At 42.5% G+C, this 24,081-nt stretch overlaps 1 protein-coding gene and 1 long non-coding RNA gene across 4 annotated transcripts in view; both read left to right on the top strand.

Annotated features, from left to right (window-relative positions):
* LOC131257850 (uncharacterized) overlaps positions 1-23,875 on the top strand; it is a 39,845-nt gene extending 15,970 nt beyond the window's left edge. The window contains exon 2 of the long non-coding RNA XR_009177669.1: positions 23,705-23,875. This is a non-coding gene — a long non-coding RNA (uncharacterized LOC131257850). The remainder of the gene's footprint in view (positions 1-23,704) is intronic.
* Positions 8,913-23,466, top strand: LOC131257837 (disease resistance protein RPM1-like). Of its 3 annotated transcripts, none has more exons than XM_058258748.1 (3): positions 8,913-9,115; positions 19,105-22,050; positions 23,400-23,466. In XM_058258748.1, the coding sequence occupies exon 2, from the start codon at positions 19,243-19,245 to the stop codon at positions 21,991-21,993; it is 2,751 nt and encodes a 916-aa protein (XP_058114731.1). In that variant the 5' UTR covers positions 8,913-9,115; positions 19,105-19,242; the 3' UTR covers positions 21,994-22,050; positions 23,400-23,466. The 3 variants fall into 3 exon arrangements, with proteins under 3 accessions (XP_058114731.1, XP_058114730.1, XP_058114732.1); XM_058258747.1 differs by having other exon boundaries at positions 19,091-22,050; XM_058258749.1 differs by lacking the exon at positions 8,913-9,115 and adding an exon at positions 18,773-18,928 and having other exon boundaries at positions 19,091-22,050.
* Positions 23,876-24,081: the final 206 nt, after the last annotated feature.

Below are 24,081 nucleotides of genomic sequence, written 5' to 3'. Positions count from 1 at the left end.
GACGAAGAGGATATCTACAACAGACTTGGAGTCACTCTCCACCTCCGGCCACCTTGGCAAAGCCTAGTTCCGCAAAATGGGACAGGCACTCCCAAATTGCCTTGATCTCCACCCGAGATTTGATGCCAAACCCGTAACCGGAAGTGAAGGCGAATAGGAAATCTCCCTCGCCGTTTCTAGCAATGTCGCCGCCTCCCCCCGATGGGCTGAGGTTCCCCATGGCTGATCCATCTACATTAATTTTGACTCAATCCCTTTTGGGTCCAGTCCATTTGATCACCCGGGTCAACCTCATAGAAGACACCGCACCGAAAATCACTATCTCAGCAAGGGCAGTGACTGAAGCCAATGTGGCACTTTTGGGAATGGGGAGTGATGACCCCATCCGGAAAAGCCATTGATGGACATGCGAAATAACTTTCGTGGCAGGAGGGGACTCGTCAAAATGAGTTTGCGTTCGTGGCTGTCCATCAAACCGGTTGATAAGGTAACAAAGACCTGGACCTGGACAAAACTAAAAACAAATATCAAATTGATCCAAAACTTTTGTGGCTGATGAAAGGTTTTTAGTATTCAATAACCACTGTTTGCTACAGTGTGGTCCACCTGAAATTTTTATCAGCTTCATTTGTAAAAAATGGTCTAAAATAAGCAGGAAAAACAGATGAACAGTATGGATATACAATTCATCCATCAAAGTGGGCCCCACAATCAGGTCTCACCCATATTGCTGGTTCCTAAGCATGCAGGCAAGTGGCGCTCCTGATATCGTCTCAAGAGTCAAGAACATGGGATCTAACAAAAGGGGACGCGGATCACCTTCCTTCGTTGGTGTGTTGACACAAAGTTCTATGGCCCCCCTACGTTGTCCATCCATTTTTGGAAATCATTTTAGGGCATGAGCCTAAAAATATGGCGGATTCAAAGCTCGAGTGGATCACATCATAGGAGGCAATGGGGATTGAATGATTACTAGTGAAAAATTCTGGTGAGTTCTTAGAAGTTTAGGATCAAGCTAATATTTGTGTTTTCCTTTCATCCTAGCTTAAGTGACATAATCAACAGGTTGGATGGATAATAAGCCCCGAACTTGAAAACCGGGCTCACAAAATTTTCGATCGCCGAATCCGGCGCCGACAGCCTCCGTAGAACCCCATTCTCGGCTCCCGGCACCCATTTACCAGGTTCCGATCCTGGGATCCTACAAGGAGGATTTCTAATATCAATTTAATTCATAATGAGCATAACCATAAGCATAACCCACGAACAATAACCACAAGAACACCATCACAAAATTCACTATGATAAAAAACTTTTAAGTACAATGCATCTGAAGGGAATACAAGATAATGCAAAAGATAGAAACTCCAAAAGCTTGCCGCTCCTGTTGCTACTATGCTACGGCTGTGTGGCGTCACCCGCACGCATCAATCGTGCATAAGCTTATAGAAAAGCTTAGAGGGTGGTGTAAGTGTGTACGCAATATAAGCGTGCTCGAAAATGTAAGGTCGAGTAATGCGGAATCATGGTGATGAATACGTGAATGCAATCACCGTACCAAGGCTATGCGGTGCAAGATATGAATGCTATCGGCCATAATGCGGCCATGTGATGCGAGATGCAAGTCAAGCATGTCAATCCTCATCATATATCAAGACAGCTTCTCTCTGGATAATCACTAGGGTTCAGTACACTCTAAATGGTACTACCGCTCTCCTAGCCGCACAGTCCAAGTGAGCGTAAGAAACCTCACTATCCGCCTGGCTAATAGTCTGCTAATACCTATCCGGCACGTCGATAGCCGATCCATTCACGAGCTGGTCAAACTCAGCCTAGTATTACCCCCTACTCTCGGGCGAGTAAGGTCACACCCATTTCCAACCGACCATGACACAATGGGAGACGCGGCCTCCTGGCCGAACCCTCGTGCACTTATATATCCACTCAGTCTCGACGTTAGAGTCATCCTCTGGTACCATCAGGTTTAAGGATTTTCACCCAAGGACATCTATGGCGCCCCGATGCTTAGTAACAATATTTTCGGTATCCAATCCAGCCACCCACGATGTGTCTGTGGAGGCTATGGCCCTGATGTCGCTAGGGCATACAATAATCACAATCACACAAATGCAAGTGCATGAATCATACTATCAGATATGCAACAATCCTGCGCGCACCACGCGCTCATGTAGGGCAACTCCGCTTATCAGGGAGTCCATAAACAATCTACCCGAAGGCATGTGTAATGATTAGTCAATCCTCACATCAGGCATACATACGATGCATATGATCATGAATAATGGATCTATATTAAGCATGTTATGTAGTGATGGGCTCTGATAAAAAAGAAGATGGGCCTAGACGGCCTACACATTACAGGTATGGGCTTATCAAAAGGCCCTAAGGAGAGTGACAATGTGGACATTTAACTAACATCATCCTTGCAATGTGGACATTAAACCATCATTGCTCCCAAAGCATAGCCCGCTATAAGGGTCGACACATATACCATAGTGGAATCGCATTACAATGGGCCTTATGTATAGCCTATTGGGCCTCGACCCATGAGCCTCCAATACATCAAATGGCCTCATAAAATGTGTCTTATATATATATATATATATATATATATATATATATATATATATCAAGGTGGGCCTCAACAACGGTCCACAAATGCATCAAGGTGGGCCTAATCACATGGGCTTCATATATGCATCAAAGTGGGCCTCATGTATACCAATCAGGCCCACCCTTAGGTGTTTTGAGATTCAACCTATACATAAATTCTCATGAGGATAGATGAAGTGAAAGCAGAACACCAGCTTGATCGGAACTACCGTGGCTCATAAGAGGTTTTGAACGGTGAATGTCACTATCCCCACTATTTTCAATGGTGGGGGGTCCACTTCGATTATAGATCTGTCTCGCTTTATTCTCAAGCCTGTAAGTCAAGCTTGCCAAATGGTTGGATGGTTTGGATGCAACACATGCATCATGGTGGGGGTTCCACACTATTAGAAGGAGTGGATATAATACAATCATCAATGGGTCCCACGTGGGGCCCACCATAATGCTTATGTTATTTTCCACCTAACCTGTTGACAAAGTCACACAGATATGGGGCCCACTGTAATGTGTATTTTCCATCCAAATTGTTGATAGGGTCATGCAAACCTGGGGCCCACCGAATGTTTATTTGCCATCCAAACTGACTAGGGGCCACAGTGATGTTTATTTGCCACTTAAATTATTCTTAAGGTCACGTGGACCTGGGCTCACCGTGATATGTTTATTTGCCATCCAAACTATTTAAAAGGTCACGTGGACCTGGGAAAATGGGGCCCACTGGAATGTGGTCCGCAAATCCAGCCCACCCATTATGTGTGTCCCACTTGGCTGAGGGTTCAGACCAAGTTTCATCTGCATCCAAATTTCAGGTAGGCCCCACCAAGTGATTTTATATGTTTTAGGCATGTCTTCACATGATTTTAGATGGTGTGGCCCACCTGAGTTCCATATACAGCTGATTTTTGGGGCGGCCTCCTGGTCCGAGGGGACCCATCAAATGCATGGTGTTGATGTTCGAAACACATCATGGTGGGGCCCACAACCGGGGCCGTGAGGCTCAGCCCGCCCATCTGTGCGTCAGGCGTAGGCACTGCCTGCGGACGCTCTGCAGCAGCGTCAGCGCTGCCTTCTCTTTTTGTTTTTTTTTAAAATCAATTTTTCTGCAGTTTTTCCGTGGTAGGGCCCACATCAGTTCGATTCGACCTAGCCATTGGATTCTACGGCCCATGATCGACCAAATGAGACCAATATGTAAGGTGTTCTAGGCAAATGGAAAATTCAAGGTGGATTTTAATGGTATTACTGCTATTTCCTATGGTATGACCCACCCAAGAATCGGATTGGTTCCAAAATTTTGCTCAACGCCTAAAATGGCCTGAAGAAACGGATAGACGACTTTGATTGAGTACATACATCAAGGTGGGGCTTGCATGAGTGGCCTACCCTAAGCCTAATACACCCCATGTCAGTTTACACTTCACTATTAGCCACGCCCATCCTTCCCTCTGCCTCACGTCCAGTGTCCAGACGCTGGGATAGACACAGCATCATGGTGGGGCTCCACATGCATGTGGCCCACCTACACCTATATACATATATAATATATATATCTTTTATTTTATATATATATATATATAATATTATATTATATATCATATAAAATATAACATATAACAAGAAGGGCATTGGATCCATTTCAACAGTGGATGGTGCGGATCTTCACCTACAGTAGGGTGGGCCACACCATCTGATGTTGATGGATGGAGTAGATATAACACATTTTGGTGGGATCCACACCAATACAATGAGAGAGAGAGAGAGAGAGAGAGAGAGAGAGAGAGACTGAGAGAGAGAGAGAGAGACGGTGATGGAGAGGAGGGACCTCGCCACTATGGGCCCTCCATTGATACAACACATACATCAAGTGGGTTCCACAACAAGTGGCCCTTAAAATTAGAAACAATGGTAGATCACCCACCTTATCTTCCTTCTTCTTGATCCCTTAGACTCTTAGGCTCCTTATCTTTACTTTTGATGGTGGTAAATGATGAATCAACGGTTGAGATGGGAGATGAGAGAGTAGAAAAAGTGGGCCAAACTTGGCATTTGGGAGGGAGAGAGCTTGGACGTGTGAGAGTGTTGTTGCTTGGGAGAGAGTTTTTAAGAAATAAGGGAAAATGGAGAATTAATGGATGAAGGGATGGGTGGAGTGGTGGTTGTAAGGAGAGGTATGGGTTGGGTTGAAATTTTGGTTAAAGAGGAATGGTGAGGGGAGAGAGTGTAGACTTTTGACAAGGTGGGGATGGGTTGTTGTACTTGACTTGTACTTGAGGTATGGAGTGTACTTGATTGATTGATTGATTGATTGATGGGACATATCGTAGAGATTCCCTCGATATTTGCAACACGCGGCGTTTCTTAGAAACAAACGCTGGCCTAAATCTCCTGGCCTGGGTATCTGTTCGGTGCGCGAGTCGCGGCGTTGGAACCGCGGCAACGACGTGGTCGCTAAGATACAGGTTTCGGTTCGAACCGACTTAGGTATGCGGGACCCGGTTTAGGATCACGTGCAAACGTCGGATACGGTACGAAGGTTGCCGGAATTCGACCGGAAGGACCGCGGAAGCTAATGGAATGGTACGGACTAGGACACGGGTCTTACAGTGTATCCGTACAGAATGGTTTACTTTGGAAAAGTAAAGTTTGGAAACATTTAGAAAAGACACTGGGTAAAAGATGGCGTCTACATTGGTCAATTTCTCTCAAATAAATTCTAAGTTAATCTCTAATAAAAATAATCATTTATGTATGCCGCCTCTATTGTTCCTTTCTCACATCTAAACTTGAGAAATGATGAATAAAGTTGGGCACGGGACGACTGGATTTGGCAAACTTGTCTCATCCAACTTGTTTAGACCTAACTCGGCCCGAACTGAGAGGGTGAGTCGATCCAAACCGAGTAGACTTCCCAACTCAAATTGAGTCAAGTTCGGGTCAGCCAGTGACTCGACTCGACTCAACCCAAAATCCAACTTAGTACTAACTCAACTCAATCCGAAACCCAGCACCTACGTGTAAAAAGAAAAAACACAGATTTGACATTTCAGATATGAGATACCGTGTAGCTGATGGAGAGGTTGTAATTCCAGCATGTGCATTGAGGTTCTGAGCTGTGATTTCAGCCTATAGATACGCACCGCACCCAAACCGACTCCGTGTTGACTCGACCCGACTCGGTACTTGTGACTGGGTCGGACTCGGTTCGAGTTAGTCCAGGCTAGACCTGAACTTGGATTCGGCCAAGCATGTTGAACTCGGTACCGAGTCAATCGAGTTCGAGTCAGGTCTATTTCAAAACAGGGTCAAGTCAGGTCAGCCCTAAGTCGTCCAGCTCGACTCGTTGCCCTGGCGGTCAGCAGCCAAACCACCAGGATAATACATTAGTGGTGTTACCCTTACCCTAGCGCCCACCTTAGTGATGTCTGTATGTTTCTTCAACCAGTTTAGGACGTTATGACAAAAATTAAGCATATCCAAATCCCAGGTGGACCACACCATAGGAAACGATGGTGATTGAACTTACACCATAAAACAACTTCCTAAGGCCCATAGTAATGCCCACAATAATATTTAATATCCATCTAACCATTTGATAATGTCAACCAAATCTGGATGGATGAAGGGAAAATATAAATATCATCTTGATCCAAAACGTTTGTTTGTGGCCATGAAAATCTTTTAATGGCCATTCACCACTGTTTCCATATGTATGTTCCAACTGAGATTTGGATTTGCTTTATTTTTGGGATCACACCTGGGAATGATATGGGAAAATAGATGGACAACATAGATGTACCAAAAAACTCATCTAACACCTAATCCACTCCCACCGGCAAAACCTCGTAAATTAACATTTGATTAGTCACCAGTGAGCCACACCGTGATGTATGGGCTTTATCTACACTGTCCATCTATTTTTTTGAGATCATTTTAGGATAGGAACCCAAATATAGATAGATTCAAAGCTCTAAGTGGATCACACCGTGGAGATTGAACTCCCCACCATTAAAAACTTTACGTGAGTGGCCAAAGTTTTAGATCAATTCGATATTTATGTTTTCATCTATGTCTATATAACCTTACAAATAGGTTGGATGACAAACAAATATTATAGTGGCCCCTTAATGATGTGTTGTATATCCATGCCGTCTGTCCATTTCTCTATCCCAGTTTAAGAAGTTTTGTCAAAAATTAGGCAGATCCAAATTCCAGGTGGACCACACCACAGGAAACAGTGGTGATTGAACTTGTACCATTAAAAACTTTCTAGGGCCCACAGTAATGCCCACTGTAATGTTTCCTTTCCATCCAACCTGCTGATAAGGTCAACCAGACCTCCATCAGGAAAATACAAATATCGTCTTGATCCAACACGGTTGTGACTCATAAAAATCTTTTAATGGTCATTTACCACACTGTTTTCAATTGTGTAGTTTACTTAAGATTTGGATCTGCTTAATTTTTGAGATCACATCTTGAAAAGATACCGTATGGACGGCATGGATATATAATAATAAATATAGGGAATGCCCCCTAAGGGCGTGTTTAGGCAGTGGGATTAGATGGTATTAGGTGGGATGGGATTCACCTGGTCCCGTGCCAATTCTACTCCATGTTTGGGGAGTATGGAAAAGCTTGAGTTAGAATTTATTGGAATTGCATTGGTTTCTGTGCCAATTTTACTCAATGTTAGCAAGTTGTGTAGGTCCCACCATGATGTGTGGACCATATCCACACTGTCCACTCATTTTTCGGGATTATTTTAGAGCATGGATCAAAAAATCAGGTAAATCTAAGGCTCAAGTGGACCCCACCAGGAAAAGCAACGAGTATTGAATACTTGCCATTGAAAACTTCTTTGGTGCCACATAAGTTTTGCATCTGCCTCATTTTTAGGCCTATGCCATAAAACCAAGTTACAAAACAGATGAATGGTTTATATATAACACGTGTTATCCATAGTAATTTCAAATGATGGCGGGTATATCCATTCAATGTACCACCATATTACTAACAAAGCATGAAATTAATCTTATCCTATGGCAACAGGGACAATCTCTGCCATGGGTAATAATTATATTTTTTGAATCCCATCCCACCCAATCCCTTCTAATCCCACCGCCCAAACACGCACTAAGGGTTACACCTAATCTGCTCCCACTAGCCGTGGCATTTCTCCTTGGGCACCGAAGTGGATTGCGTACTGCCCCCGCCCGATCCATCCAGGAAGGGCTATGTGGGTCCAACCGTGATGTATGGGATTCATTTCATTTTTCTAGATCATTTTAGGATATGAACTCAAAAATGAATTAGATTCAAATCTCAAGTGTACCACACAGTGGGGATTGAACTCCCGCCATTGAAAACTTTACATGAGCGGTGGAAGTTTTTGATCAATCTGATATCTGTTTTTTCTGTTCATCAAGGTCTATATGACTTTATAAACAAGTTGGATGGCAAATAGACATAAGGTGGCCCCTTAGAAAACTTCAATAGTAAGTTTCACTATCTCTTTTCTGCTTCTGTCGTGATGTCCACTTAATGCGTCCAAAGCGTGCCAGTATGCAATCCACTTCCATCTGCGGACTCCGCATTAGTGCAATTATTGAAAGATCTGCCATTGCGCGTTGCGCAGGATATGGGTCCACCAAAGCGCGTTATCGAAGATACGTGATCCAAGAAAAAGGACTCGGATCGGCAGTGACCGTGGTGTGTTGATGCAAAGTTCTATGGTCCCACCATGATGTATGTGTTATATCAACACCGTCCATTCGTTTCCTGAGACTATTTTATGGAATGATCCCAAAAATGAGGTAGGTCCAAAGCTCAAGCGGAACACACCATATGAAGAAGTGAAGATAGACACCCACAGTTGATTCTTTCCTAGGCGCTACCGTGATGTTTATTTACCATCCAACCTGTTCATAAGGTCAGATAGGCTCAGATAAATGAAAAATACAAATATCAGATTGATCCAAAACTTCTACGTCCCTCAAGAAGTTTTGGATGATAAGAATTCAATCCCCACTGTGTGGCCTACTTTAAATTTGGATCTGCCTCAGTTTTTGGTTCATATCCTAAAATGAGCTATAAAAATAGATGGACAGCGTGGATAAAATATTACATCACGGTGGGCCAACAGCTTTGGCACGCAGGGGCAGCAGGCAATCATACTACTCGTGTGCGAAGGAGTACATAGAAAACGGCTCCTTTTCCTTTCCTTACTGGTCTTCCAAATTCCAACCGTCCTGAAAAAATAAAAAGAAGAAGAAGAAGGAAGAAGGAAGAAGGAAGAAGGAAGAAGCAAATCTGGGAGAGACGCTGATCGTGTTGTTTCCTTATTTGTATTTATTCGGAGAGATGGGAAGTGAGACCGGAGTATATAGCAATGGCTGATGCTATTCTTTCCATTCTCGTTCAAAAAATGAGCAAGCAGCTCGTCGATGATGTGAAGTTCTTCTTGAAATCGATCTGTCATATACAGGTAATTGGCCTAGCAATACATGTGATTCAATTTATACATCATAATATTCAAGTGTTTATTGTATACACAATCATTAGGTGGGATCCTTCTGATCAATCAATGATCTATTCCTGCTGCAATATATATGCTTGAATGATTTTGACTACTACAGATCTGAAGATTCATATGCTGCAATTGAATGATTTTGAGGACATACAGAGCCGAACTTCTCATCATGATCATTTCATAAATTAAGACAGCTACCTCTCTTCGGCATATGCATTTTAATTCTGCACCCTTCCTGTTATGCATACTTAAGCAATATGCACTTGCACAATAGTTTACTTTATGCAAGAAGTAGATCAAGCCTTCAATCAACCAATATTGGTCAAACGTGCGACATGAAGCTAATACACACACACACACATACACACACACACACACGGAAACGCTCACCTGGGAACCACGTTCGTACGTACTACATACGGACTTTTTGAGAACCCATCATACATGACGTGGAACCAAAATCTGAACCGTTCATGTGAAGCAACACCTCGTGAAACCCCGGACCAAGTTTTACTTTGATCTAAAACTTTGTTGGGCCATGAAAAATGAAAACAGCTTCTCTCGTGATTTGCATTTCTCTTTGCTATAGCCCACCAGAATTTTAGATCGGGTGAAAATTTGCCATAGGAGGTTTCATGGGATTCTCGCATCACATGGACCGTTCAGACAGACACCCATAACACGTGTGCAAAGGTACGCACGTGCGTAGGTGCGCAAGGAGCATGATTCTCTCTCTCTCTCTCTCTCTCTCTCTCTCTCTCTCTCTCTCTCTCTCTCTCTTGTGTGTGTGTGTGTGTATATATAGCGGAACGTTCACTGCGAACTAGTTCGTACTAACTACATACGAACTTTTTTGAGAACTCGTCGTATCTAATGAGTCTTGAAAATCTGAACAGTCTACATGAAGCATAACTTCTTGAAATCCCTTGGTACCAATTTTTACTTTGAACCAAAACTTCCTTAGGCCATGAAAATTACAAACAATTTCTTCCCTTGCTTTGAATTTTTCTTTGCTATGGTCCACCAGAATCTTAGATCAGGGTGAAAATTCACCCCTAAAGGTTTGATGGGATTTCGCATCTTATGGACCGTTTAGATTCGACACCCATGACACGTATGCAAAGGTGCACACGTGCATAGGTGCATAGGTGAGCATGCCTATATATATGTGTGTGTGTGTGTGTGTGTGTGTGTGTGTGTGTGGGGAAAAAGGTAATATGCGCTTGACTATACGTTACCTTCCCATGAGGTCTAGTGGTGGTAGCAAGTTATTGGTGGATGGTGAAAATTTTAAACTAGATGAAATTTTAAAATACCCATCCACTTCTCTCTTGCGTATTTTCTGCAAAAGCCTTGCGTTAAAGACCTATGTGGGACCTACCATGATTTTTTGAGAAATCCACCTGTCCATATGTTTTCCATATCATTTAAGGGGTTAAGCCTAAAATTGAGCCAAATCCAAATCTCAAGTGGCTCTAGATCATACCACAGAAACCGTGGGAATAATGATTCTAACCATTGAATCTACATAAAGGAAAACACAAATATAAGCTTGATCTAAAAGTTCTGTTAAAGAATTTCTCAATGATAAAAGTTCAATTCACACTGCTCTCTCCACCTACGGAATCCAGTTGATACCTTCTTATACACGGACACGGATTAGCTACCAAAAGGTTGAGTTCCACCACATCACCGAGTTATGTGGGACTCACCATGATGTATGTGTTATATCCATACAGTCCATTCACCTGGGGATATCAATTTGAAGTATGAGACAAAGAATGATTTAGATCCAAAGCTTCGATGGACCTCACCACAGAAAACAGTGGGGATGGTGATGCCTACCATTAAAATTTTCCAAGGGCCACAAGTTTTCGACCAAGTTGATATTTGTATTTTTCCCTTCTTTCATATCCGTGTTAACTTATGAACAGGTTAGATATCAAATAAACATCATGGTGGACCTCAGAAAGGTTTCAACTGTGGGCATCACTCTCTCCACTGTTTTCTGTTGTGGGGTCCACTACAGCTTTGGATATGACTCGTTCTTTCTCTAATGCCCTAAAATGATCTCTCCAAATGGATCAACCGTGTGGATACAACACATATATCATGGTGGGTCCCACAGAACATGGTGACGTCACTTCAGTATCCCGTGTACGATGCCAGCCTATGTTCACGTGCTTTGAGGAGCTTCTCTAGGACGTGGCACCTGAGAAATCCTCAATTGCCCTTTGGTTTTAATTTAGGTGGCTAGATCTTTAAAACCCAAGCCGTCTATCTATTTTACCAGCTCGTTTAAGGACAAAGTTCAAAATTGAAGCATATCAAAGATAGATCAAGTGGACCACACCACAGGAAATAGTGAGGATAATGCGTTCACGGTTAAAGCCTTTCTAAGAGTGTGGGCCATCTTGATGGATTTATTATATATCCATGCTGTCCATTTGTAATTATTGCTCATTTTTGGAATCGGGTCTTCTCTTGGTCCATCTTTGCCATGAAAGTATCTGCAACCATCTCAACATCACTGATGTTCCTACATTTAAACTTGAACATGGGAAAATCTTAATATTAATTAAGTTAATAGTTATTTACATGTATCAATAATGTCCAATAGGGCTCACAAAGCTTAACACATGAAACCCTTCGATCAACATCTGCCTCCTGTAAAGATCTGTAAAGATCATGTGGTTAGTTTTGAGGAAAAATATCTCCCTGCAGAGGAAAAACCAAACGGCAGCATGCACAATTAGATCTGAACATCATGCGGCACACATATGACTCAAATTCAAACTATCTAAATATTGCAGCCCATTGCAGTGTATGCATGTGTCCAAAAAGAATTAAAAAAGAAGAAGCATTAATTGCTTGTTTGGCATCGCTTATCTAAAAGAATAAGAGTTACCTAATAAAAACTAGATAATAATAATATTTTATATATATTATTTTACCACTTATTTTTACAATAAACTCATTGGGTAAAACCACTTTTTAAGAACTGAAAAAGCTTATTTGAGAAAAGCGTGTTTGATAAAATATTCAAATGAGAGCTTTTTTTTTTTTTTTTTAATGAGTAGTTACCGTCATTTTAAAATTTGCAACGATTTCATTTCCAACAAGCACTCCATTTTACATCTCGGATGTGGGCCATCCATTATGCCAGATTGGATGTCGATTGTTAATAATGTAGGTCTCACCTTTGATATTGACCATCCATAATGTAGGTTAAACTTTCAAAATGGTTCGTCCATCATGTGGGACCCACCTTAGATGTAGACTATTCATCAGTAGAGGCCAACCATTAAGGTGAACCATCTATTAATGGGGCCCACCATGATGTAGGTCATCTATCATGTGAGGCCCACCATTAATGTTAATTTTCATTCACGTGGGCCCCTTCAATGTTTACTATCCATCATTTGGAGTCCACATTTGATGTGTCCATTGGGTGGGCCTGACTTTCGAAGCGGGTTGTCCATCACGTAGGGCTTGCCTTGGATGTGTGTCATTCATCTTTAGGGGTTGGTCTTTGATGTATACTGTCCATTATGTGCAGTTCACCTTGACGTGGTCATCCAGAGGGTGAGCCCTCAGCTCAGCTCAAGATGGCAGTGAGTCCAAGCACCAGCAATCTCTCTCTCACACCTTCTATGTGGATCATCTAGGCTACTTTGGATGTGACTCATCCATCATGTAAGACCTTAGATGTGCACCGTCCATTAAGTGGGTGTGGACACTGGATCGCAGAGGGCGGACCAAGCTCACAGGTGTGATTTTTTGTTGTATATGAGAGAGGGATGTTATTTATGAATGGAGCTGCCATTAGCCAATTGGTTCGATTCCACAGTTGGCTAGAACCTATAGAAATGTTAGGATTGAGAATCCAAAAGTTCTTTGTCCTCAAATGACTCATTGATCTGCGATTGAAGATTTTGCATAAAGGAATACATTTGAAGGTTGAATGGTTGGATAGACGGTAGTATCGCAAAGGCTAGATTGAGTGGCGTGGATTAGGGCTCAAGTGGCTCAGGAAACTTGGGCTCTGGTTAGGCTAGGCTAGACCAAGGTTGGGCTCTCTCTATGACTCTCACTCTCCTTGGTAGAGGAATGGAATGGCTAGGCTAAGGGCTTAAAGGGGAGCTTAAGATGTTTCTTATGATTTTCCGATGCTTGAAATGAGAAGGGAGGGGGCTATTTATAGCCTTCCAGCCTGATTTTCTGGTAATTCTTACAATGTCCGGGGTTAGCAATGAATAACTAAGATTTAAGATTTCCACATGGCGGGATCTTGGTGGCTATATGGAAGAGTATAGTGGTCACCGTGGCTCAATGAAAGGGCACCGAGTCTTTTATAATTCCACATGCTTGCACCCCAAGCTAGGAGCAACCTCATATGTGCTACACCCTCCATCCAAGCTAGGAGGCATGCCACATAGCAAGAGGTACATAGTGTGCCGCCAAGCCACTCCACACCCCTTGTTTTGGCGGTGGGTGTTTATGCACATGTGGTGGCTTTGGTTTCCTCAAGGTCATACCATTGTAGGATTATTTTCCTCTAGGCTTTGGGTTTGGGCTTATTTCGGGCCTAGCTTCGTGGTTGGTTTTCTTGAATGGGTTGGCCGAGTAAATTGACTAGGTAGGTTGACCGGTGAGTTGACTCGGATGTAGGACCGGAGGTTTTGGTTGAGTTTTCACCGAGTTGGACTAGGTTGGATTGGGTTGAGTTTGACTAGGTTGGATTGGGTTAGGGTTTAGGTTAGGTGTTGGACTGTTCTGTACACATTTGGTTGGGTTGAACCAATCCAATCTAATAATCTTTTCGACTCGAGTGGGTTGTCTACAGTGGAGATAACTTGAGGTGGTATCCATCATGCAGGCCATACTTTGATGTGGGCCATCTATCATGTGAGGCCCACTCTATCCATTATGTGGGCTCACCTTGATGTAGACCATTCATCATATGGGGTCCCCATCTTCAATATGGATCGTTTATCAAGTCGGCCCACCTTCTATGTCAATCGTCCATCATGTGGGCCCAATTTCAATGTCAACCCTACATCATGTGGGTCTCACTTTGTTGTGGACTATCCATCATGTATTACCAACTGACATAGGGATGGGCATGATGAGGTTGATCACTGTCTTCCTCGGGGATAACTATTCCAAATCCATGGAGTTTATCCGGACTCCTCATAGAGATTCCTTGAATCCATGAGGGATAAATTTTAATAAATTTGAAATAATTTGATTGATGATGAAAAAATGAAATTCCAATCCTTTAAATAGTGTACTCAAACCTAGGGATGGATTTTTAGACTCAAACACTATAAATAGAAAACTTACTATTTTATAGATAGTCATGATTCCTACTAATAGTTTTCTAAAAATAGTAAGTTTCTAATTTGGCCAAACTACGTTGTTCTCCTAATTTTTCTAAGCCCTTTTCACATTGGGCACGACTTCTAAAACTCAAAGGATCAAAAGTTATGATCGAACAAAAACTTACTATTTATATTAAAAATGAAAATAAAATGGGTTTTCGACCGTCGATCTAATGGAATCTCGCAAATCCATTGCAAATTGGCTAAAGTAGTTTCTCATACCCTAAAATCATATATGATATGTCGAAAACTCATCCCGGTTTGCTAGATATGACTGATTTAATATAATATTTGTTTATGACTTCTACCTCCAATCGAGCCTTCTCTAGTCCATCTTTGCCATAAAAGTGTCTGCGACCCTCTCTACATCCCTACTTAATGTAGATAGTTCATCATGCAAGGCCACACTTTGATGTGGGTCATCCATCATGTTGGGCCCACCCGTGATGTGTCTACAGAATTATGTGGGCCTATCTTGATGTGGACCATTCATCATGTGGGGCCCACCTTCAATATGGGTCACTAATCATGTGGGCCCACCTTTGATGTCAACCTTCCATCATGAGGGCCCACCTTCAATGTCCATTGTTATGGGTAAAAACAGACTTACTAAGGAAGAGAGGTTAGTTCGGACCTCTGTACACGTTGTATGAATTGCCAAAGACTAATCACAACCAAGGAGTCCCTCAATGGCGAAAGCAGTAATCCACTGCTGGGGAAACAACTTACTCAAGCTCGGCCGTTAGAAGATGAAGTATCTACAGTTTTGTCATATGTTGAACCCTTCTACGATCCCATTTATTTCCGAGTGCTGCTCGGAACGTCTCTTAGTGAGGGCCCTTAAGGGATGACCCTGCACGAAGTAAGAGTCTGAGCCGCTACATTCAGGGAAACCCTACCCCCATGTGGTAAGATGAAGAGGAAGGTCATCCTCAATTCCATATATATTCCACTAAGGAAATTGGCAGGTTGGCAAACTGCTCTTAGAAGCAACCGCTCTCAGGACCTTGTACCTTTCACCATTAGGGAAAGCCTGACCACGGTTCACTAGAGAATTTAAGTTGGCAAACCACTCTCAGAAGCAACCGTGTAAGTCACCTTAGACTCTCCACCTTGGCCTCCTGTCGCGCGCTTCTACTAGTTCTGAACTGGTATCGACTATCCAGATATTACCAAAAACTACACGTCTGAGATCTCAGCCGAGGATCTCGGAAAATAGCTGCAACACGGGTCTGTCTGAGATCTTCGGCAAAGATCTCGGAAGATCACCCCGATACGCCTGAGATCTGAATTCCTCTACAATACACTCCTGCTAAATAGGGAGATCATCCCCTATGCCACCGCCATCTCTTAACACAATCTCATGCAGAAAATGTTCTCCAAAACCTTACGTTCTACTAGACCTAGTTTTTCCTATCTGACTTTGGCATCAGAGGGTTCCCTGCTGCAACCAGAGTCTCCATCTTCATCTTCTCTTGTAGGCATCAAGTGGTCAAAGGAGGACGTTCAAATTTTTGCGTCAACATCTACCATCCATCATGTGGGTTCCACCTTCAATGTGGATTTCTATTAGGTAGGGTCCACTTGATGTGAATCATCGATCCTAGGAGGCCACACTTTGATTGGGCAATCCATCACGAGGGGCCTACTTTTGTTGTAAACCATGCATAATGTGGGCCCTCCTTAATGTGGGCCATTCATCATGTGGGGCCCACCTTCAATATTTCCATTCTCCATGTGGGCACACTTGAGAGAGAGAGAAAGAGGTCCTAGAGAGAGAGAGAGAGAGAGAGAGAGAGGTAGTAAAGAGGAGAAGAAGGTAAGAAATTATTTAAAAAGTTTATGACCAAACTTGTTCCAAAATTAATTTAAAAATGTCTACCCCTTGGCAAAATAAATCTCAGAATAACAATTAAACTTCTCTTATCTAAAGAATTATGAAATAAATCTCTTATTTCTAAATTATGTAGGTGTAAAATTAAACAATTAATTACTTAACAACCTATTAAAAACCTATGCAGACTCAGGAACGACCCTAATAGACCCAAGGCCCACCCGATCAAGGAAAATCAATCCCCTAATGGAAGCCAAAAGGTCATTGTATCTATCAACGACGAGGGACACTTGCAACTCACATCCCTAGCGAGCCAAACCATCAGCTAGGCCGTTGCCTTCTCGATGGATGAAACTGAGAGATATAGTACCTCTTTTCATGAGGTTCTCAATCCTAGCAACCCAAGGTCTCCCTTGCCACGAGGGAGAGGATCTACCAGAAAGGAGGTCAATAATCAACTTTGAATCCGATTTTAGCTCGACCTTGTGGAACCCCCTGGTAAGAGATAAAAGAAGGCCGTCATATGTTGCTCTCAATTCTGCTCGGTTGTTGGATCCAAACCCATAGCCAGATCCAAAAGCGAAAAGAAAATCCCCCTTTTCATCTCTCGTAAGGCCTCCACCTCCTGACTTTCCTAGGTTCCCTCTGACGGAGCCATCAATGTTGAGTTTAACCCAGTTGCTGGCTGGCTTAACCCATCTAATGATTTCCAACCGAGCTTTTCTATGCGGGGGGTCAGGCAAACCAAAACTCTCCTAAATTTGACGTTGCCCTTGAGGCCCAACCTTTCCCTTAGTCTTTGATCCTGCCAACTCCCTCATCCACCACTAGATTTGGGCCAAGCACGCTTCAAAACGCACCTTTTTTTGGTCATGCCTGGCTGGATTTCTGGCTTGCCATATCTCCTAGAAAAGAAGGCCTGGAGGGGATTTACGGATGGAGGTGGGGACTCTCCCAATAGCCGACGCTATCCACCATTGTCTGACCCTATCCACCACCGATTGGTTTTGCATGAAGGAGATCCCAAACAATGCACTGAAATGGGACCAAATCTTCTTTGCTAGATGGCCATAAAGGAAGAGATGGTTGATCGATTCTGTACTTGGATACTGATCACTCCCCTCGCTACAGCAGACACACCTAGACACCATGTGAATTCCTTTCTCTTGAATTCTGTCATCCACAGTATTGAGGGTCAAATATTGCATGCTAGACCCTAGTTATTGCCTGGATTTACAAGCATGATACCATTTAACGCCCTGCTTTAATCGTGTTTTTGATGCAAGGTGTATTTATGAGCCTAGATTGGAAACATCACTTCTTGTGACAGGAAAGAGAAAACCGAGGATGGAGACAGTGGTCCAGCTGGCCCCAGAAAATCTTTGATTGCCAGAGAAAGGAAAGCGGTTGGGATTGGCCTGACGGTGCTCTACAACAGGGGACCTAACCTGGTCCAATTTTCAGACCAAAGGCTTCTCTCGCCAATACCCACGGTCCACTGAACAATATTATCTATCTTGGGCAACATCTGTCTGATTTTGCTCCACAAAGGAGACACAATAGCAGCCGCAGGGGCTGCTTGCAAAGGGAGAATCTCTGAGCCGTGTTTGGCTCTCATGAGTAGAACCCATGGGCCACTCGAGTCGCCGAATTTTACGTCCTTAGCCTTCTTCATTCTCATAACATCCACCACCTCTTGAAGCTTCCTAATTCCCAATCCACCCTCCTCTATAGGGCTAGCCATTTTATTCTAAGCTATCCAGTGGAACATCCTTTTCCCATCCGCACATCCCCAAAAGAATCTCAATAGACATTTTTCTAACTTGGCTAACACCTACTTCAGGACCTCCGTCGTAGCCATTACATGGAGACCAAACTTGTTCCAAAATTAATTTAAAAATGTCTACCCCTTGGCAAAATAAATCTCAGAATAACAATTAAACTTCTCTTAAGAATTATGAAATAAATCTCTTATTTCTAAATTATGTAGGTGTAAAATTAAACAATTAATTACTTAACAACCTATTAAAAAAAGACTTTTTGCCCTTAAAAAAAAATAAAATCAGGCAATAAGCTATCATTAGTAGAGATACCCAATGGCCCTGAACTTACCATCCTAGTTGACCGATTTTGAGGACATGCAATGGATGATTATAACTAAAATAGTCAATATTCAATGTTCAACAAACAAATCTCTATTGATCTGAGTCTGGGGATATATCCCCATCTACTGTGGGTCCCACTATTTGGGCTGATTAATTTGAGGCATATGGATGCCAAGTGTACAATTTCAATATGCATGCACATGGAGCTTCACACTCTACCAATGTATCAAATAACTTCTCTATTTCCCTTCAGGATCGCCCAATTCTAGGCATACCATCCAAACACTGGGACCAGAAAACGTTACTGAAGGCCAAGAAATATTATATCGCTCAGAAATTTCATTATCTTCACAAGAAACTTGTAATGAAGGCCAAGAAAGCTACCATTCAATTCCAACGTAATCCTCTGAAGATATCTTCTTATCATTATCGATATAAGTCATAAGTACACGTTAATATTTTATTTGTAATAAAGCCCAGATTAGCTTAAGCTCACGAGCTGCATCTTTGTTTTCTTTGGCTCCCCACAAGGGACTTGGGAAACAATCCAGGAAATGCAAAAAAGATCCTGAATGGTTTTTTTTTTCCCCCTTCTTCTTCTTTACAGTAATCGTAGTGCAGAATAAAGGAAGGAGTGAAGAAAGAAAGAAAGCAAGGAGAGGTTAAAGTAAGAGGTGGAGGAATTGGAGTTCTCTCCATCCAAAATTCGAAAGCAGAAGTTTTAGTTGATTCAGTTACTAGTGAAACGAGAGTATAGCAATGGCTGAGGCCGTTCTTTCATTTTTCGTTCAAAAATTGGGTGAGCAACTCGTCCATGAAGTGGAGCTCCTCACTGGAGTTCATGATGATGTTGTGTGGATCAGGAATGAGCTCCAAACCATGAGAGCTTTCTTAAAGGACGCTGATCGAAGAAAGGACAGGGAGGAACTTGTGGAGGCTTGGATTACCCAAGTAAGGTACTCAGTCTTCAATGCCGAAGATGCAGTTGATGAGTTCATGATCCGAATGGATTCGCAATGCCGTCTTCGGAATGGACACATGGGCTGCTTTGTCTTTCATGCCTGCTTCATCGAGCGGTTGATATTTCGGCACCGATTCAGTACTCAAATTCAAAAGATTAGAAAGGAGGTGAAGGAGATACAAGAAAGAGGCGATCGGTTTGGGTTTCACACTGCATTTCAGGAAGGGAAAAGCTCAATTGCTACAGATAACGGACATCGAGATCCTGGAATTGCTGCTTATTGGGTTGAAGAAGCAGACATCATGGGGCTCGAGAATGACACCATGAAACTCGAGAAATTGTTGCTGGAAAAAGAGGAGACACAGCAGCGTACAATCATCTCGATTGTGGGGATGGGCGGTTCAGGGAAGACGACTCTTGCAAAGAAAATCTACAAAACAGCGAAGACCAGTTTTGATTGCCATGCATGGATTTATGTGTCTCAATCATTCCAAAAGAAGGATATCTTGAAGCGCATTCTTGAAGGATTTTATAAGAGTAGGAAGGAGGTGGCTCCAAATCATGGGGAGACAATGGATGAGACAAACATAGCAGAGATGATCAACGACTACTTGCAAGGAAAAAGGTACGCTCTGTTCCTTGATGATATATGGGATACTAGTGTTTGGGAAGATGTGAAACATGCTTTGCCTCATGAGGGTGGAAGCAAGATCATCTTCACCACTCGCATTGAAAATACAGCCCGTCCTGTCCATGAGAAGTGCTCTATACACAGAGTAGAGCCATTATCTCATGAATTGTCTTGGGAACTCTTCCAAAAAAAGGCATTTATGAAGCAAGACACTCAGGGAACTTGCCCGCCACACTTAGTCGAAGTGGGAAATGCCATGGTCAAAAGATGCAAAGGGTTACCACTCGCCATTGTGGTAATTGGTGGCCTCATGTCAAAGAAGAGCACTGATCCAGCTGAATGGAATGACGTGCTTGAAAATCTTTGTTGGGAACTGAAAGATAATGAAGATCTTGCAAGATTAAATCGAGCCCTGTTAACGAGTTACAACTATTTACCTTTTTACCTCAAATATTGTTTCTTGTATTGTGGTCTATTTCCTGGGGATTATGTGATTAAGAGAAAGAAGCTGATTTGCATGTGGGTGGCCGAGGGCTTCATTAAGGAACATCAACAGAAGACACCTGAAGAAGTTTCAAGTAATTACTTTGCTCAGCTCATTGATAGGAACCTACTCCAACCTGTCATTGATGAGTACACGGGCGATTTGATAGCGTGTCAAGTGCATGACCTCATGCGTGACATTGCTATTCACATGCTTAAGAAGGAAGAATTCGCAGCAATCCTAACAAACCGAAGAAATAATTTCGAAGAAGCACAGCGTCGGTTGGCCATCCAAAACACTGCAATTGATATTCCAGGAAGCATGCGTGAATTGAATCCTCGGTCAATTCTTCTATTTAACGACCAGGAATTTCCCTCTTCCTCTTTCTGTAGAATGTTTTCAAAATTCAAATTATTGAGGGTATTAGATCTAGAAGGCACTAAGATAAAGATTTTGCCGAATGAAGTTGGAGGGTTGATTCACTTACGGTATTTGAGCTTGAGGAGGACACAGATTGAGGAACTACCTGTTTCATTGCAAAGACTGCACAACCTACAGACGCTGGACGTTAGAGATTCCCACTTGAAAGGTTTACCCACTGGAATAGAGATGCTTACAAAGTTGAGGCATCTTAAGTTGATGAAATTTTCTAAAAGAAGTGAATTCTATAAAATGCCTAAGCAAACAGCCAGTTTAAGCAACCTCCAAACACTATCAGGTGCATCAGTCGACAGTGGCTTTTCAAGAGAGTTGGGTAACTTAACCCAACTTAAGGGATTATCAATTGGAGACGTAAAAGGGGAAGATTGTAGACAACTATGTGATTCCATTAGTCAGTTGAAATGGTTGCGATCTCTCAAAATAGCGGGCCAGGGGCAAGATGAAGAACTCAATTTACAAGAATTGTCAGAGCTAATTTACCTTGAGAAACTTTATTTGGTATGTGTGATGAAAGAGTTTCCCCAATGGGTTGGTTCACACAACTGTCTCCGGGGGATAATACTGACGAATAGCCAATTTGTGAAAGATCCGCTCATTACCCTTGGACAGTTACCCAATCTGGTTGTCCTGAGTCTCAATAATGCGTACGTGGGGAAGCAGATTTGTTGCACGTCTGATGGATTTCCGAAGCTCAAAAGCATGGCATTCATAGGTATGAAAGATTTGGAAGAGTGGAGTAGAATAGAGGAGGGTACAATGAAATCTCTGCAGCATCTGTTTATCGTCAGTTGTCCAAAGCTAAAGATGCTCCCAGATGGCTTTCAGCACCTCGCTGCCATCCAACTACTAATTTTCAACGGCATGTCAGAAGAATTTATAAAGAGGGTAAGGAGAGGCGGTGATGACCATTTCAAAGTGCGCCACATCCCTAAAATTATTGCAATAGGTGAAGATGGTAATCAGGAATCAGTCTGGGATGGAGAAAAGAACTAATACCGTCATCCATGCGGGTTGTACTGTCTTCGCAAGGAGGTACAACAATCAACAGCTGTACTCCTCTCTCTCTCTCTCTCCCAGGTATTGTAGGGCGCGGCTTAAGTGGATACTTGGATCCACCGAGGTGGGTGGATCCCCTTAGTGTGGGGCCCACGGTAATATATTATCCTTAAATCCCCACCGTCCATCCGTTTTTCAGATAATTTTAATGCATGTTACCAAAAAATGAAGCAGATCCAAATCTTAGGTAGACCACACCACAGGAAACATTGTTGACTCATGTGAAGTTTTTAATGGTCAATCACCACTGTCTCCTGTAGCTGACACTGTGTGACCTGATCAACAGGTTGGATGGAAAATAAACATTATAGTGGGCCTTAGGAAGTTTTTAATGGCAAGCGTCCAATTACCGCTGTTTCATGTGGTGTGGTACATTCAAGATTTTGATATAACTCATTTTTGGGCTCTTGCCCTCCAATGAACTGGAAAAATAGATAGACGGTGTAGATAAGACAAATACATCATGGGGGGCCCACAAAGTATTTCCAGCACTGGAGCTCGTACGGGAGGGATTCCTACCCGAGACGAGTCCGTCTGATGGAAGCGAATTGGTTGACTACCGCAACACCACCTGGTCCGGATCCTACCATGATGTATGTGTTTTATATCCACGCCATTCATCCACTTTGTTAGCTTATTTTAGGACACGAGCCCAAAAATGAAACAGATCCAAAGCTCAAGTGGATCAGACCAAAAGAAACAGTAGAGATAATGACACTTACCCTTGAAACCTTTCCCAGGCCTATCGTAAGATGTTTATTTGTCATCCAACCTATAGGTAAGGCAATTCAGCCTGGTTGAAGAGGAAAACACAAATATCAGCTTGATCCAAAAATACTGTGAGTCTAAGAACTTTTTAATGGTGGGCATTCAATCACCACTGCTTTGTGTGGTATGTTTCACTTGAGCTTTTGACTTCTTCATTTCTGCCATGGCTTATGCTAAAACATTGAGTTAGCAAAATGGATGGACGGCGTGGATATAAAACATATACATTACGGTGGGCCACACAGCGCAAGCAGTGTTGGGGTCACTCCCAATCCACAAAGATCACATGGCTCTGACATTTGGTTTTTGGTTCAGTTGAATGTGGATCACTGCCATATTTCCTTCTTGATTGCCAAGTTCTACCAGGCAAATCGGAGGATTCAGAATATTTAATCTAAGAGATTGTGGGGACCCATTCATGATCTAGTGCATTAGATTAATGGTCTAGCCTGTTGAGCAATGGACCCAACTTCCACGGACTAAAAGACGTTTTCCATTCCTTTTTTTTTTTTTTACATAATAAAGTTCTTTTTACCCCAGCTGAGTTGTATATGGTTTTATGTTCAATGGATAAGGAGGTGGTTGATTTCATTGTACTCTTGGAGCGTCTTCAAGGCTACCACCGTTCGCAAGGTTAGGAGGGAGGAAAAGTCCAGTCAATTTTCTGTCCGATCTTTTTATGGGTTGCTATTTCAGTTATCATCACAGAGAGCTTGCATCACACCGCTTTCATGTGACATTATGCTGCTGCTTATAAGGTATTGGCTTTCACTTGGCAAGTGAGTAGGAATAGGTGCTCAGTGACTGATGGCTTGTTCCTAGCATGGCATGACAGTGAGATTTGGAGGGAAAAAAAAAAAAAGGAAAGAAAGAAAGAAAGAAGGTAGGGTGTTGTGATGCTTGGCTTTGTTCGCCAGTGTTTTTAGAATATAAGTAGAGTGGTCTCTGTATTATTTTCTAGTGCCAAGTGATGTATTTTGGGATGGGCTTCTAGTTTAGAAGCTCTTGACAAGTGTATCTTTCTTTCTTGATTTGGGCTGACATTATTGTTTATATATGTGTGTGCGTCTTTGTGTGGTGTTTTTCTAATAAAATTCCAGTACTTGTCAAAAGAAAACGTTCCAATGAGTTTCTTATGCAGTTGTCTAAGGTATATAATCTTTTATGAATATCATGCTTAAAGGATCACATATTGCAAAGTTAAACAGGCTAGAATTGTATGGGATCATGGGCCATACAGGGTCCATGGATACTTTT

The sequence above is a fragment of the Magnolia sinica genome, chromosome 10 (genome assembly GCF_029962835.1).
Source record: "Magnolia sinica isolate HGM2019 chromosome 10, MsV1, whole genome shotgun sequence".
Lineage (NCBI taxonomy): Eukaryota > Viridiplantae > Streptophyta > Magnoliopsida > Magnoliales > Magnoliaceae > Magnolia > Magnolia sinica.
Note: the sequence above shows the minus strand (reverse complement) of the source record. Positions and strands in the feature narration are given on the sequence as shown.